Here is a 17,511-nt window from a genome sequence, read left to right as displayed (position 1 = left end):
AGTCGAGAAGGCACCCAAAGGTTTTTGAAAACAATTTTCTTATTGAGTTGATATGCGCCAACAAAGAACTGAAGAAGTCAGTGGCCCCGATATCCAAAACCGTAGTCAGCGCTCATCAATGAACAGAATCCCTGCCGCTCAAGACTGCACTCATTTTAAAGCTGGCAAAGTTTGAACATAAGTCAAGCAAAAGAACACTCACAATCCTGACAACGCAGAGTCAGCTGTGCATAGTTGCGACTATTCTAGATAAATCTGGTCACATTTCGCATCTGACACAAAGCGATAAAGACATCTGTTTGCGGCTTTAAACATCAACAAAAAAGTCGTATATAGAGTATCTGCATTACCCAGCTCCTCAAAAACAATCGGCATGGCACTTTGCGAGGGAAAATAGCTTGCAATTAATGCTCTTTTCTCACTCTATCTGTGTATGCAGCCAGCAGCAGCGTGGTGTGGTAAAGCGAGAAACAGCAGTGGCGCGGCGCTTCCGCCTCGCCCGGGCGTCAACAAAAGTGAACAGGTCCTAGTTTTTGCGGCGAGCGAATCCGCTTCGCTCGCCCTAGTTTTGGGCAAGTGTGAACGCGCATTTACTGCGTCATTTTCTTTCCTAAAAAAGCGTTGTATGCAGAGGACAAGGCATCGCACCAAACGGGTGGTGGCGTTCCGTGGAATCCCTGGCACAGTTACAACCGGCTGTCGCGTTCCACTTCTAAAGGCGAAGCTTAAGCGTCGTTCATTGGCAGTTAATTAGTATTTAGTCATTAATCAGTAATCAGCCATTAGTCAGTAATTTGTCATTACCTAGTAATTAGTCATTATTATGTGTGGCGTCATCCAGTGGTGACGTCGCCAGTGCCACAGAGGCAGTCAAAGTGGTGCGGGAAACGCTTTCGCCTATACACACTTTAGACAGACAAAGTGTCCCCTGAATTTTTTCATATATATTTTTTGCAATGCGCAGTGGCTTGCCCGGCTGAGGCGAAGAGAAAAAGAAGTATTTTGTTACACAAATTTTGCTTATGTTTTAATCTTTCTCTTTACACTGCACTTAATTCTGTAGAGCTGCATTTTTGGACATCCAGCTGTTTTTGTCTATATACTTCGAGTTCAATGCACCTATGCTCGAAATCCCTATGCACGGGCAGGAATGCCTTTGCACGGGCCGGAAAAATGAGAAGGAAAAGCAGAAGGCAGGTCATTTTTTTTAATCAACACAATAACCATGTTACACGCACAGCACAGCGCACATGTGCTGTTGGAATGCTTGCCCGTTCAAATATGCTGACTTGGTAATACAAGCACTTCTCACGTCACGTGAGACAATCACGTGGTACATCACATGGTGTGTCACGTGGCAGTGCACTTCTACTGATCCAAATTTCTCGCCACTCCTGGCCCAGCCCAACACGCCCACTTTTGGTGACTTTTTTGCCTCTAATTAAATAATTAATGATCCAATCGGCACCAAAAGTTTTGCGCCGCATCCACGCATTCTTTGATTATAAAAGCTTTTGAGAAGATATCTTGTTATAATTTCGCACAATCGCTGCCGAAACGGTTTTCATGACAGAAAGCCGCCGACATAGCCTAGTAATGCTTTCGCATTATTAACAAGTTGTCTCTAATTGTACATACACATCTTGCTAGAATTTTTAGCCTCAATCTATCGGAAAGCTGAAACTGCTGGTGAACTGCGCTGAAATTTTGCATTAGTTGCGAAATTTTGCAAACTTCTCAACTACCAATTGTAGAACATTGAAAAAAATTCTATGCAGAGCGTAAGTGGAGCTGGGAACGGAGTTGAATATTTTTATTTCCAGGTTCGATATTGGAAACTCTGATTTTCTGCTTGCCGTTCGCACCTTAGCTGCTTCAAACTGGACCGCAATCTTTTGTGGGTATCACAATCCGGAGGTGTACTCTGAAAGAACAACCTTTTTACGGTTTGCAAAATTTCAGTCAAGTAGGCCCTTCAGGGTATGACGCGATAGCTTAGTGGGTTACGGTTTCCATTCTGAGCAGTTTGACAAGTTTGAACGCATTCTTCTTTCAATTGTTTCAATTAATTTATTGCTAATTACACAGTCTAAAATTTCTTAATTCGCATTACTAAGCATTGGTTTTTCTGAGCATTTTGACAACTTGAACACACTTTTCCAATTTCTTCGTTTGTTTTATCAATCAATTAATTACAATTCTTTCATTAACTCATGATCGCTTATCACACAGCAATCAATCAACAATCACTAGGACCACAAATTACCTTGATACGACTTTTTGGCCTCCCCAATTATTTCCGACAGGCGGTACCGCCTACGCCGACGGCTTTTCAACCGAACGAGCTGTATACGTTGTCGCGTAAACACTATTTTAATCCCTCCTTTATACGTCACATCGCGCCCTGAATATGGTTCTTTCTTTATATATTCCGTGTTATAATTTGATTATATTTCATGGGCAGACCTGGTCCTTAAATATCATGCATGCCGTCTTTGAACAAAATTGACTGAAGGTTTATAATTTTGACATGGCAGTGTCGTGAACCTTCAAAGATTATTTTTGTTTTCAAACAATATTTTATGACTCATCTTACAATACTGTTGGGTCTCGGGATTAGTTATTTACTGTGCTCTTGCATCTGGGCATTACAGTTTATAAGACAGGACTTGTGTACCCTTCCAGCTTGTACCCATACAGTTCAAAGTCGTACAAGTAGATGGCGTGCAACTGCAGCACCTGTTGTCGCGTGAGCTCTGAGAAGTGGCGAGCGAATGCGCGCCTTGCGTCCAAGGCCTTGCGGGGACTCTTCGCATTCCTCTTCGGAAATTTCCAGCCGGTGAGTCCGAGTTTGGGGAGCAGGTCCTGCAGGTCACGCTCGAGCGTCTCCACCTTCATAATCAGATCATACCTGGTCGGAGAGAAAGGAAAGTAGTTTTTTTTATTTTCATGCTCAGTGCCTGATTACAATTGAAAAGGCGAGGAGTTTTGAAGCCCCGCGCCAAGGCGAGTTAAAGTATTCGGGACAAAGACAGGAGAGATAATTGCTGGAAGAATTCTGATGAACGTGTTTTCTCCTTAGCTTATCGCTCAAGGTTATAAAAAATTAAATCCAATTGTACATGGCATTCACAGAGAGTAATCTTTCTGAAGATCTCGGAGCATTCGGGGAAATGCCGAAGTTTCGTCTGTGAACATCTTGGTTATTTTAAAAGGCAGTATAACTTTCACCTGTTTAAACAAACAGATTGCTGCACAGAAAAAAAAAATTAACTATTCAACCGTTTGAGTACATTTGTTATATATACGATAGCACCTATTCGCCCCTGTGAAGAACAGTCTGGCTATGAAGAACTCTTTTCAGAAGTTTTAGTGAACGTGTTTTATTGACATCTTATGTCTAGAATGTTCGAAGCCCAGATATCCTAGCGGTATTTTTCCAAGTCAAACTGTGTTTGTCAACGATCAGGTTTGAACACTACAAAAGTTATTTGTGTGTCGGTAAAGTAATTTGACCAACATGAAGCGCCTTCGATTATTGACCTGTTGTGATAGATCAGATCTACTCATCTTTTTTTTAAGCTGTAATCCTGCTGGGTGGGGATAAAGAGAAGCCATTCTCGTTTTCCTATCGTTCTACAAAGTGGCAGTTTTGGAATAATGATGGTTGAAGCTTCCACTAACATGAATTTTTTTCTGAAATGCAATGGAAGATTGTCGTAAGGCGTTCAAAAAGCTTGAAACAGAGATTGCAAATTGGATACTTCGGGAAATCCCGCAGCGGAGACATGCTGCTGTTGTCGTCCCTCAGCCTTCCGCATTCATTGAACTGCCTTAGCTTGACGATTCGCTTCCAGTGGAAGCATCTCTCTGCTTTGTAGTTTTGGCAGCTTGTCGATCCCGTACCTCGGTAGTGCGCTCCATGGGAGACTTCGAGATTAGTTTATACTTGTGGGAAAGGGCGTCTACATATAGTCGCTGCGCCCGTTCTACGGCAGTTTCAGGTTGTTTTCTGGTACGCTTATACTGTTAATGCCGCACCGCTAATGCTTGACGCTTTGCTATGACTGCAGATTCTATCGACTCCTACTGGTGTTTCCGTCTTTTACGTTGGTGTTGAGCCCGTCTTTCTGGGCGCAAATCATCTCAATTGACATTGAAAAGCCCTGCCAGATCCATAAATTTTAGGGTGGCGTAAAGCGCACGTGTGTGCGGGTAAAGCATGTGTGAAGAATCCGGCAAGCCAACGTTTCTTCGGCAGCGCGTCAGCGTCTGGCTGTAGCATACAACTCAACTCAACTCTCGGCTGCCAGCGTCGCTGGACGCGAAGCCCCGGCGCTTGGAGCGAAGTGACGTAGGCAGACACAGATACCTCGCGAGGCCAGGCCTCAGCGTCGGCTCCGGAAATGCCACGCAGGCGGGGATTGGTAGAGACATATATATATGGTGGGGGGGATACAGTCCTGAAGATTAGGGGGAAAAGGCAAACAAGAGCACGCAAAACAGTCGGCACTTGTCTTTGGAGTAACAGTTCTACGACCCCTTCAGTTGGTCTTCGCATTTATAGGATTAGCCGGCCGGAGAGCAAGAGACGGTAAAATAACAGGCTCACAACAAGCGAGCAACGCAGCGAGCCACGTTCTGTTTTGTTTCCGGAGGCGAGGAGCAGAAACACTCGATTACTGATCTCACTATTTGGCCAAGTAATACAGCAATGTGACCCAGGTCGCCTACTTCACTCCCTTGCTCTGGCTGCGAGAAATGCTTTTAGCCAAACGCGGACCTTTAACCAGTCAGAATGTTGTCTCCCGTTCGCAACGTCCAAAGGGGCTCAAAGAAGCCATTTATAATTAGCCGTCCTGTAGAACTACTGCAGCGCCGCCTGGGCAGTGCAGGTTCCCTGCCGCACCGAGTGAGCCACGTGACCCGCATCTTTCGCTCTTGTAGTCGCCGCCGACCCCTGCACCAGCTGAGCTGCCACAAACGTGGCCTTCTTCACCTCCGCCAAACACTGAGAATGACGCACTAATGGTTTCGCCTTCACGGGACGTAAGCAGCCTGAAGTGCCCTCTGAGTGCTTCTTTCGCTAGCCTTTGCACTAAAAACAGTTACAAGGCAAATAACGCTTTAATTTCTACTCGGGAAAAAGAATGAAGTCAAACTGTGGAAGACGGAATATCAGCTCATTTGCTCGCGGAATTTTTTGTTGTGCCTGATAGTTATGAAGCTGTGTTCATACTGGTGTTCATACTGGTATTGCAGCATGTTGTCGTCTTTCAGATGACAGTGTTTCTGTCTTTCTCACATTTTTAGATTACATATTAAAATTTCTAAATAAAAATCGGTATAATGCATCTATTTCCTGTAAAATGGTGAATTTTAGAATGTCCTTAAAAGCAATGCGTGGTCACACATTAAAAATCAGCCTACTTCAGAAACTTCAATAGATGCGATTGAAGCTAATTGTGATATATGGAATATGTTACAATAGCTATTCTTGTTCCTGTAGTGATGATATGCCAGTATAGCGTAAGGTGGATGCTGACCCTATTACTGCGATACCACGACTCATCAGCATACAAAGCGTTTGTGGGTTGTTTTTTATCCATCTATAATAAGCATTTAATTCGTAACCCCTAGCGAAAACTAATATATTTTGAATATACGGTAGGATATTTATACTGAATTTTAACATATTTTGTATTCACGAAAGCACTAAATATATGTAGGAAATAGCTTCCAAAAATTTTCATGCTTGGTATTCTATATATAATCTTAAAATCTGCCAAAAGAACCACACTTAAAACATACTACGAGCACGTTTCAAATGCGTGAAAAAATATGTGTTCGGTTTTAGCATAGCTTCAATGTATTAAATGTGTACTTTCGCAAATATTATTTTAATTTGTCGGAAGTATACGTCACTTCTAACAAACGGGCAGTCCTTTTAAACATATTTGCAGCAGACTTTATAGCTGTCGTATAACAGCCTAGTGCTCGAAATCGCGTTTGGGAAATGGCATTTGCGTGTTAACAATTTATATCGAGTGCACATTCGTAAATACGCAATTAATTCGTCCAAAGTATACTTCAGTTTTAAAGTTGGGTGGTCCGCGTGAGCATATTTGCAGCACACTTCAAGTCGCCGTTCAACAATCTAATGCTCAAAATTGAGTTCAGGAAATTGCATTTGCAGGTTGGCAATGTATTCAAAGTGTACTTTCATAAATACGCAATTAATTCGTTCAATGTACACTTCTTTTCTACCAAATCGGCAGTCTGCTTAAACATATTTCCATTACACTTCAAGCTACTGTGGAACAATCTAAGGCTCGAAACGAGGTTTCGGGGAACAGCGAAAACTTTTCCATTCCTGTCATCATTTCGTGTATATTAACTTCTAGTAGGATGGCAATCACCACCTATTTACATTGCGTGTTGAGAACGTCATATAATTATACGGGCAAAGGCGCCTTGGATACTTCAGGGCATGAACACACCAGCGAAATGGAACCCGACTGGAAAGGCCGACTGACTCTCTTAGACGCCCGTGGGTTGTTGGTTGACAGTTCGACTCCTGACCCATGCCTGACGCAAGTTTCCACTAGCAGTTCGGTTTCAGATCGCCTCCAGACTGGAACACCACCAGTACGGCACTTCTGCGACAATTGGGGGCCCACAGCCTTAGCGCAAAAAACGCCTCACCGGCCAAGATAATGCATCGTGCCTCGGAGGATATATATAAGGCAAGCAATGTATGAAACTAGTATGACACTTGTAGAACTTCATCTTGTTTGATAAAAGAAAAACAAAAGAACTTCTTGTTTGTTGCGTCACTTTCTGTCGGCATTTGCTCTGTGGAGACATCTTTACCCTTTCAATTCTGTCACGTGACCTTGCAATGTTAAAGACCTCTTGATTGATGGTAAATACGATGATGTTGACAACATTAAGCCGTCTCATCTATTTAAGCCATCTATTAGAGATTTTATGAGCCGAAGTGGAAATATTTTTAATGCATTTAATGCCTATTTTAGTATATTCTTAATTTAATCTAATGTATGTAATGTATATTTTTTAGTATATTTTTAATTTAAAATAATGTATTTAATATATATTTTTAGTGTATTTTTTATGCATTATAAATATAGTCAGCTGGCAAAAGTGTATATCTGAAGGTTCACAATATTATTCCTAGTGTACTTAGAAAGGATTCGTATTGCAGTTTGAAGATTGGGACAAAAAATGTGAAATAAATGTGAAATTAATAAATTATGTTAGAAATGCATTTTTAGCGCGTCCTTTTAGATCTTATGAAAGGAACGCTTGAAAAACAAAAATTATAAAAATCCTGGAATTATAGGTGAACTCCGCAAAGTTTAAGAAAAAGCGACTTTTCAAAAAATCTATGCATTCCCGTGATAAAGCGGACCTTCTTGCTTTCAAACAATTCCATTCTGTTGTAAATAAGAAAATAAAAAGTACAGGGATGCGTATTATTTTTGTTATTTTGCTACGTCTTCAGGTCTTACAAGCCAATTGTGGAGTAACAAGACCGATATTAACGGGCGTGGGCAGGACTGGGAAAAGTTTCCGTGGTTTAAAATGTCCGCGAGTGAGAAACACTGAAAGGTGATGCAGTGGTTAATGCTATTAAGGATTTTTGTTGACGGAAAAGATATCACAGGGTCCTCGCCATATAACATTATTCTAGGCCCAGCTAATGCGAATACGTTATTAAGCATGAAATGCTTTTAGCTCCCGTTGTCGGCAGTGTGGTGACGTCACGCCGAGACCGAGAGTCATCATCCGGGCACTGAAATCCACTCATCCGGGCACTGAAATCTACTCATCCGGGCACTGAATTCCAGTCATCCGGGCACTGAAATCTACTCATCCGGGCACTGAATTCCAGTCATCCGGGCACTGAAATCCACTCATCCGGGCACTGAAATCTACTCATCCGGGCACTGAATTCCACTCATCCGGGCACTGAATTCCAGTCATCCGGGCTCTAAAACGAGAACATCCGGGCACCGTACGAGACTTAACGAGATTTAACGAGACTCTGTAAGCCCTCCTACGCGACCGGCATGCAAGCGCCGGTTGGTCTCCAAACGAGACAAAAAATAACTGCTGCCAGTGCCTTCTCAATGTTTATCAAGATATCAGTTGAGCTGTGCGTTTGATAATGCACGGAATTATAATTTCCGATTTCTAATAACGCGTGCAAAAAGCACATAAATGCCATGTTACACTTCGTTGTCATACTTAATTAACACCTTAGAAGCCGTTCAAAACCGAGCAGCCCGTTTTATATCCTCAAATTACAATAGACACAGCAGTATCACCAGTATTAAATCTTCACTCAACATCCCGCCACTAGAGCTCCGACGGAAAATCGCACGACTCTGCCTCTTTCATAAGTTATATTACAATTTTCCTGATCTTCGTGACACATTAATACTAGCTCCCATCAGAACATCGCGGCGCCTGTTTAACCTCCTCAGCATTCAACGTATACATGGATCGACCTTGGCATTTAATAAATCTTTTCTTCCAACTGCAATAGAAAATTGGAACCTGCTACCCGACTACATTGTTAACGAGCGCGACGCTACTAAATTTCGACAGGCATTAATTAATCACTGTACTGAATGAAAGACACTGCTCAAACTTCACCCAGTTACACTTATTCTTTTTCTTGTTGTTGTTGTTGTTGTTACCGCCTAATTCAGCCTTGCGCCCTTCATTATTGACCAACGCTGTATTGTGATGTATCGTTTTTCATTTTATTGTATTGCATTATGTTTTGTTGTATTAACGTATTATTCTCAGTTGCATTTGCTTTGTCCCCCCCCCCTTATGTAATGCCTCAACAGAGGCCTTTAAGGGTAAAATAAATGATGATGATGATGATCCGGGGGAGAAGCGCTGCGTTCAAAGGGCAAGGCATCGCGCCGAACGGGTGGTGGCGTTCCTCCCTTCCTTTACGGTGCGGTTCGGGTGTCCACCGAGATGGCAGAGAATTACTGCGCCATTTCCTTTCCTCAAAAAGCCTTGCGTTCAAATGGCAAGGCATCGCGCTGAACGGGTGGTGGCGTTCCTCCCTTCCTGTACGGTGCGGTTCGGGTGTCCACCGAGATGACATTAGGCCCGTAAACATTTCATGCTTACTCTACTCTCGTTTACGGGAGAGGCAGATATTTTTAAACAATCAACATACATTGAAGTAGTTTGTTCAATGTTTTCATGTTTAAAGGTTTCGCATAGCTCTGACGCCGATTATGTAAATATTAGACCGGTAAAGTAAGTCCTCTATATTATAAGTGTGACATTAATATATACTTGCAATCTTTGTCTATCAACAACATTTTATCCATCAAGAATGCAAATGGCACGAGTGATTCTGCTCTACAAAAAAAAGTTGATAGCCGAAATGTCTCGAACCACCATCCGAAATCAGTACTTGACGTACTCTCTGAAGGTTTGGAAAACATCTTGTTCAAACACCTTTCTTGTTTATTGCAATAAATATACCATAAGAAAAAAATCACAGCACGGCTCCAAAATCATATGTCCACAGAACTTCAATTTCTTGGCCGAAAAGTGTATATTTTACAATGCTTTGAGCATAAGAATTTAGTTCTTGGCGTTTTTGTGTATTTTACTCAACCCTTCGACAACATATCACTGTATTATTTTCGATAAATTAAACCATTACGGTACTCGGATACATGCTTTTGGTATGTTATTCAGTTATCTTTGTCATCAAAAGCAATTTGTACAAATAGATGACCTATTATCTAAACGGGAAGCAATAGTCTCGGGTGTCCCACTAGAGAGCATTCTTGGTTCCTTATTATTTAATTTATACGTAAATTTTGTAGTAAATAATATAGTTTCTATCTCTTCGGACCTAATGTTCATTTTACGAGTATAAGCAGGCTACGCAACCTTATTTGTGTCATCTTTCTCCCGTGCTTAAGCATTCAATAAAGCAAATAGAGGCTTACAAAACTTAAAAGTCTGGACTTCGGAGCTTGCTTTCGCACCGCATCGTGGAGTGGATTTGGCAGTCTATTTTTCGTTCCTCTGCTACCTGAGATTTTTGTGCATAGATGCTGGGTGGAGGGAGAAGGGATTTTTTGTGGCCTGGGCGGCGCTTGTGAATGATAGATTTTAGGCAGTGGGGCGCTTCTGGACGGTGAGGTCACCGATATTGTGAGTTTGTGTGTGTGTGTGGGGGGGGGGGGGGGGGGGGGAGTGCGGTGGATGCGGAGGCAGCCGTCAGCTAGGGAGTGCGGTGAGAAGTTTGCTGGTAGGTGGTGCTTCTGAAGCGTGGAGGCTGCTTGCTTGAAGCGGGAGCTCAGCTGCAACACAGATGTCTGGGGTGGGGTGAAGCGACAACTGATTTCGCACTGAATTCGGCATGCAAAAATTGCAGACAGCTCAATGCATATACGGATAATCCTCAGACAAGAATTCTAAGAAAAGATCATGATACTATCGCAGTCTGTAATCAATGTAACTTAGCTATTCAGAATGTACTTTTTCTTTCTTGAAAGAAAAACACCACCTGTGAATTACTGTTTCTGTGTTGGTTTGGGCTAAGTTACTGTAGTGCCTATTCATAAAAAAAAAAACTGCTAATGGTCATTCGCAACAAAAGCCATGCCATCAACAAAAAAATATTTTCTTTGCAAAGCTTTAATGCCTTGAATCGTTGTCCAGTTTTGGCAAGTTTATTCAGAGCCGCGGCGAAATTCCGCAAGGAAAAAATGCTGTGTTATCATTTTGAATTAATGCCAGCTCCTGAAATGAATCTGGTTAGTGCAATGACAACTATGCATACCAATCGAGGGGATTCGATATATGGCATGTCTTTCTCTTGAAATGCATGGCTCTAAGGAAGATCACGGTTTCAAAGGAGAAATTTTAGAATTGCTCTCTTGACACCATGATTATCTTATCTTTCTTGTAATACGTCTTTGTCACTTGCGTGGTTTAGTGGAATTTTTTTTTTCTAATTAAGTCGCCAGTAGAGCCTTCATTCTGCCAAGTGAGCCATTATTTAAGGGGCACTGAAAAAAGTGCAAGTTTTCCTGTAATATTGCCGTTTTCATTACGGCAAACAACCTAAATTCATAGGAAATGAGGCTTTTTGGAAGTACGAAATTCAATAACCTTAAATGAAGGGGTACCCACTTCGGCTTCACCAGGACAATTTTCTACATTGAGTAACCTTGGGACGTTGAGCCCCATAAACAAAAAAAAAGCAAAATTTTCTACGCGGATTTTAATGGCGGCGCTACATTGGCTTTCATCTTCAGACAGTGATCTCGGAGGTCTCTTCACGGGCTTTTTCAGTGATCACAGAGGATTTTGGTGTTACGAGTCCGACTCGAGTGGTGAAATCTTGCAGCATTATATGTAGCATTACAGCCAAAGAAGCATAACCACAAGCGGGAAACACCACAGACTCAATGTCTCCAGGACGAATTTTTCTTTATCTACGAAGTTTCTGAGAAAGCTGTATAGCTTTCCTTTGTAGCCGTATGGCTGCGCTCGGGTGGACGTCAATGAGTAATTACTCCCTTATTACAAATCTACTCCACCTTGGGGGATTCCCCTAAACATTTGGTCAACACTGTTCCCACGTCGAGTTATTGATCAATTCGCTCTCACCCTACCATAAGCTTGCCGTCCTGGTTAGCTTAATTGGTAGAGCGACTGCTCCGGTGTAGCGGTGGTCCTGGGTTCGAACCCCGGACCAGGACGAATTTTTCTTTAACTACGAAGTTTCTGAGAAAGCTGTATAGCTTTCCTTTGTAGCCGTATGGCTGCGCTCGGGTGGACGTCAATGAGTAATTACCCCCTTATTACAAATCTACTCCACCTTGGGGGATTCCCCTAAACATTTGGTCAACACTGTTCCCACTTCGAGTTATTGATCAATTCCCTCTCGCCCTACCATAAGCTTGCCGTCCTGGTTAGCTCAGTTGGTAGAGCGACTGCTCCGGTGTAGCGGTGGTCCTGGGTTCGAACCCCGGACCAGGACGAATTTTTCTTTAACTACGAAGTTTCTGAGAAAGCTGTATAGCTTTCCTTTGTAGCCGTATGGCTGCGCTCGGGTGGACGTCAATGAGGAATTACTCCCTTATTACAAATCTACTCCACCTTGGGGATTCCCCTAAATATTTGGTCAACACTGTTCCCACTTCGAGTTATTGATCAATTCGCTCTCGCCCTACCATAAGCTTGCCGTCCTGGTTAGCTCAATTGGTAGAGCGACTGCTCCGGTGTAGCGGTGGTCCTGGGTTCGAACACCGGACCAGGACGAATTTTTCTTTAACTACGAAGTGTCTGAGAAAGCTGTATAGCTTTCCTTTGTAGCCGTATGGCTGCGCTCGGGTGGACGTCAATGAGTAATTACTCTCTTATTATAATGTCTATTAAGAACAAAAACCAATTGCAAGCGACTTCGGTGTTCATTTAGGCGTCTTTTTTGTGTACAACTAAAAAGTTTGATCTTATGTAGAATGCAGTGTCGAATGCACCAGATTATACGTACTTTTTGGTACAAGTTCATTCCTCAACAACGCTATTGCTATTACGAGGTATAGTTTGGTTTATTGGTTTATTGGGGTTTAACGTCCCGAAGCAACTATGGCTATGAGGGACGCCGTGGTGAAGGACTCCGGAAATTTCGACCAGCTGGGGTTCTTTAACGTGCACCGACATCGCACAGCACACGGGCCGCTAGAATTTCGCCTTCATCGAAATTCGGCCGCCGCGGCTGGGATCGAACCCGCGTCTTTCGGGTCAGCAGCCGAGCGCCGTAACCACTGAGCCACCGCGGCGGGTATTATGAGGTACACCTTTCTTTTCCATCACCGGCGTGAGTTAAGAAGCATTGATTACCTGCTGAGTGAACGAAAAAAAAACTGGCGATCGCGCCGAGTCATCCTTTAAAAGAAGGCCTGCCGACACGACGTGTGCCTGATCATTTGTTTCCTTTGTTTTCATTCTGTTTGAGTAGTTCATAGAGAGATATGACCGTCGATGAAAGGAAAGAGTGTTCTTTCGTTCAGGCCATTTTACCCCTGTGAAGAAGCGCAGGTGTGGTGTTGACGTAGCTCAACTAGCATGCGCTCCTATATAGGCTTATCCCTTTCAAAACCGATGAGTATGCCACCAACTGTACTCAGTTTAACGATTAGTATGATATTCAGAGAAAACTAATGTTGTCACCACACAAAATAGTATTAAACGCCCCGGGATAAAAAAGCTTTAACAGTGTACTAAACTTGGAGTGTCAGTTCATATATAGCACGCGAGGCTTCTTCAGTTGTTAAGTCACATATGTAATGCGCGTTGATAGTTTAGCTGCCAGTTTGCCCGCTTAACTTCGCTTCAGTTGCAGCAAATAATGTACAGACTCTTAGCCAACCCTCTTAAACTTAACAGAATGAGTTTCGCAAACTGTCTGTTGCACGAAAGGGATTCTCCTACATCAAAACACACTCAGCGACGGAACAAAAACAGCTGCTCGAATAATGATTAGTGCTTTAGCCAAAATACATTAGATGAGGTAGTGTTTTGCTAAGAGGCGAAAAATAAATCCAAGAAATGGAAACATATGAGGAACGTGAAGTGTCTGCGGCAGCACATTTTCTAGTGATTGTGGGACTTAGTGGCTGTGCAAATGGTGTGCAAAAAACATTTACAAAAAAACGGTGAAGCTACAGTGGTCTTTCGCGCTTTTAAGAAATTTATTTCTTCCCTCATCAAAAATACAGGTCCTCTCAGTACTGAAGTGCCTACAGTGAGTTCTCAATATTTGTTTCTGACGATCTTTTAAAAAGAAACGAACAATACTAGAAACGGAATTTTCTGCGGGGCGTGGGACCCTGCATGGCGTCCGGCACGGGATGTATTATTCCGTACATAATCATGCCGCGCCAGCTAGCGCTGTTTATCCGCATGAGCAGCTGTCAAATTCTTTCATTGTATTCAGTACAGTGCATAAGTAAGAAACATTTTTTAAACTAGTGTTCACAAATTATCGCGGTGTTGAAAAAAAAGCATACCTGAAGCTGCAAGGCCTGCAACGTGAAGTGTGAGGGGCCCAGTGGACGTCCCAGGTTTCGACTGGATCCTTGAGTATATCAGTGACGAACTCACCAAAGGTGAATGTGCCGTTAGGGCCACTGCCGATGAAACCATTGCGATACACCCTCTTAGCTCCGTCTATCCACAACCGGGTGGTGCGGACTCGGTCCACGTACGCTGAGACAAGTCTTTCGAACGGATGACGAACGACTATGGCCGTTTGGTAATCTCGACCAAGCTTGTTCCTCCAGTAGGTGCTCGGAACGACGGCCGGGTACCTCTCGAATTCGAGCGAAATGTCGTCCGCCTTATCGCCGGGATCTTTCACCTGTTCAGCCACCAAGATAAGTGTCTTGAGGCTAGAAGTAGCCGCCTTAGGTATTGGACAGAAGCCGAAGTGGCGGCTGTCCACAAGGTGCAGCGTGCACACTCCCCTTGAGCGGTTTGGAAAGTTCCAGAACGCACGGTCGTCGTTAGAGTCGTTCAGGAAGAGGATGTCGTGGTACTTTTGGCATACCGTTTGTACCCTGGCTACCCTTGAAGCGAGATCGTCACATTCTTCTTTCGCAGCAGTCTGTTGCAGGGAAGAGGCGTGATCATCGTAGGTCATGCACCTGCAATGCGAAAGCTGCAAGGAAAATGGAAAACAACAATCTGGCAAAAATGGCATCATTATGACAAAGTAAAGCACGCGTTGCCGCAACGCCACAGACGTCACAAAGAACTAGGCGACAAATTTTCATCATATGCATAAATGTTAAATTTGTATAGAGTGATTTGTACCTTTCGCGGCCATGTTACATATCTTCGGTCCATAATATGGCATGCGCGGAATATCGTGCTTCTCTGCGTCTTCTGTTATTTGGAACGCCTTTTTTCCAGAAGCTGCTCGAAAATTGTGAAATGGATTACTCGGCGCCAAGAGCGTCAGCTTATTGCTTTGTTTCAAACTACGAGGTACGTCACTGCTGCGTAATCTTGCGTAGACTTTTCACTCAGACCCTAATGCCAGTTGATGGCGTTGTAGATAATAAACAAAAAATATCTCTGCCTCTCCCCTAACCTAGAGTAGAGTAAGCATGAAGTGTTTACGGGCATAACACGAAGCGTAAGCGGACACGACGAGACGCACACCTGACAAGAATGTATATGCAGCGCGTTCGAAACTGTCTAAAGTGCGTAGAGGCCAAAGCGTTTTCCGCACCACTTCGCCTATGCGACACTTGTGACGTCACCACTGGATTACGTCCCACATAATTGATGACGAAGTAATGATAAATTCCTAATTAGTGACTAATTACTTATTAATGACTAAAGACTAATTAACCGCTAATTAATGAAGCTTAAGCTTCGCCTTTAGGAGTGGAACACGACAGCGTGTTGTAGCGCTGCCAGGCAGTCCAAGGAACGCCATCACCCGTTCGGCGCAATGCCTTGCCCTTTGAACTCGAAGCTTTTTGAGGACAGGAAATTACGCAGCAAATCTCTGTCTTGACAAAATCAGGGTCCTAGGACTTATAATACAGGACAATAGAAAGAACACAGAGACAATAAACAGGCTTAAGTCCACAATTAACATGACAGCCAGGCTCATAAGGCGAATAGCTAACAAAAGAGAAAGATCTCTGCCGAATGGTTCAGGCTTTCGTGATAAGCAGAATAGTTTACGCCGTTCCCTACCTCAAGCTAGGGCTGGCGGAACAGAACAAAATAGATGGGATCATAAGGCAGGCATATAAAGCAGCATTGGGGCTGCCCCACTGCACTCCTACGGAAAGACTTCTTAAACTGGGGATCTACAACACCACCACGGAACTATACGAGGCACATATATTTGCGCAATTAAGGAGGCTTGCGACCTCACCCCCGGGGAGAAAGATCCTGAGCAACCTAGGATTACATGATAGAATTCCGGAAAGAAACGCGCAGGCAAAATTACAGGCCAAAGTTAGAAAATTACTCACTATTAAACCACTTCCAAAAAACATGCACCCTGCTTTTCACGAAGGCAGGAGGAGAGCCAGAGCAAAGGCCCTTGAAGCCAAGCTCGAAGGCACGGAATACACAGCCTATGTAGACGCGGCGGAATACGAAGGAGGCAACTCCTTTGTGGTCGTGGCCGTGAACGACTCGGGTGAAACATTAACGGCCGGTTCGGTCAAAACAAAAAACTCAGGGACAGCGGAGGAGGCGGCTATCGCCATGGCAATGGCCAGCACCAAAGCAGTCACCATAAGTAGCGACTCCAAGGTGGCTATCAACAATTTTGCGCGGGGTATGATCTCCCAGGAGGCAGAACGAATCCTAAGAGATAAAGACTGGGACCAAAGAGAGGTGGAACTAATATGGGTGCCGGCACACTCGGGGAACAGGGGAAACGAGTTGGCTCACAGTATAGCTCGAGGTTATGTCAGCCGAGCAGTGAGCCGGGTTGAGTCCCCAAATTTCACGAGAGATGCATTCATATCATTTCACGAATACACCAATCAGTTTAAACTGGAAAGGAGGATCTATCCGCCACCAGACAAAAAGCTCGACAAAAGCCAGGAGGTAACGTGGCGTCGGCTCCAGACGCGAGCCTTCTTTAGCCCGTCGAGACTAGCACACATGTATCCAACACAATACAACGCTACTTGCAACCAATGCGGCGAGATAGCCGGATATGACCACATTTTATGGAGCTGCAAAAAGGCGCCGCCACCGGCGGACCTACTACCAGTCCCTTCTCTAGAGCGGTGGGAGGCTATACTGGCCAGCTCAGACCCGTTGACGCAAGTCCGGGCCACTGAGTGGGCTCACAAGGTCGCCAAGAGCCATGGGCTCGAAGCCACCTAGTATAATGCCCACTAGGGCTCAGTGCTGACAATAAACGTTTTCCAATCCAATCCAATCTGTCTTCTCGGTGGACACCCGAACCGCACCGTACAGGTATGGAGGAACGCCACCACCCATTCGGCGCGATGCCTTGCCCTTTGAACGCAATGCTTTGTGAAGAAAGGAAATGACGCAGTAATTCTCTGTCATCTCGGTGGACACCCGAACCACACCGTACAGGAAGGGAGGAAAGCCACCATCCGTTCGGCGCGAAGCTACCGGCGCTTTGCATGCCGGTCCTGTAGGAGGGCTTAGAGAGTCTCGTTAAATCTCGTACGGTGCCCGGATGTTCTCGTTTCAGTGCCCGGATGAGTGTAATTCCGTGCCCGGATGTTGGCTCTCGGTCTCGGCGGGACCTCACCACACTGCCGACAACGGGAGCTAAAAGCATTTCATGCTTAATAAAATATTTTGATTTATGCTTCACGCCTGTGCCGTGGTGATGCGGTGGCAAATCTTTGAGCAGACCAGTTGTTCATTAAACCTTTTAGCAAATAATTGATTAATGACAGCGCCCGTCCT

At 44.0% G+C, this 17,511-nt stretch overlaps 1 protein-coding gene across 1 annotated transcript; it reads right to left on the bottom strand.

The window, feature by feature from the left end:
* Positions 1-2,655: 2,655 nt before the first annotated feature.
* LOC149367816 (carbohydrate sulfotransferase 11-like) lies at positions 2,656-14,725 on the bottom strand. The gene is made up of 2 exons (XM_089575335.1): positions 14,094-14,725; positions 2,656-2,911 (listed from the first exon to the last, which is right to left on the bottom strand). The coding sequence occupies exons 1-2, from the start codon at positions 14,723-14,725 to the stop codon at positions 2,656-2,658; spliced, it is 888 nt and encodes a 295-aa protein (XP_089431461.1).
* Between the last annotated feature and the right edge of the window lie 2,786 nt (positions 14,726-17,511).

This window comes from Amblyomma mixtum, chromosome 1 (assembly GCF_055824585.1).
Source record: "Amblyomma mixtum isolate Tamu chromosome 1, ASM5582458v1, whole genome shotgun sequence".
Taxonomy (NCBI): Eukaryota; Metazoa; Arthropoda; class Arachnida; order Ixodida; family Ixodidae; genus Amblyomma; species Amblyomma mixtum.
The sequence above is the reverse complement of the archived record's forward strand: the minus strand, read 5'-3'. Positions and strand labels throughout refer to the sequence as shown.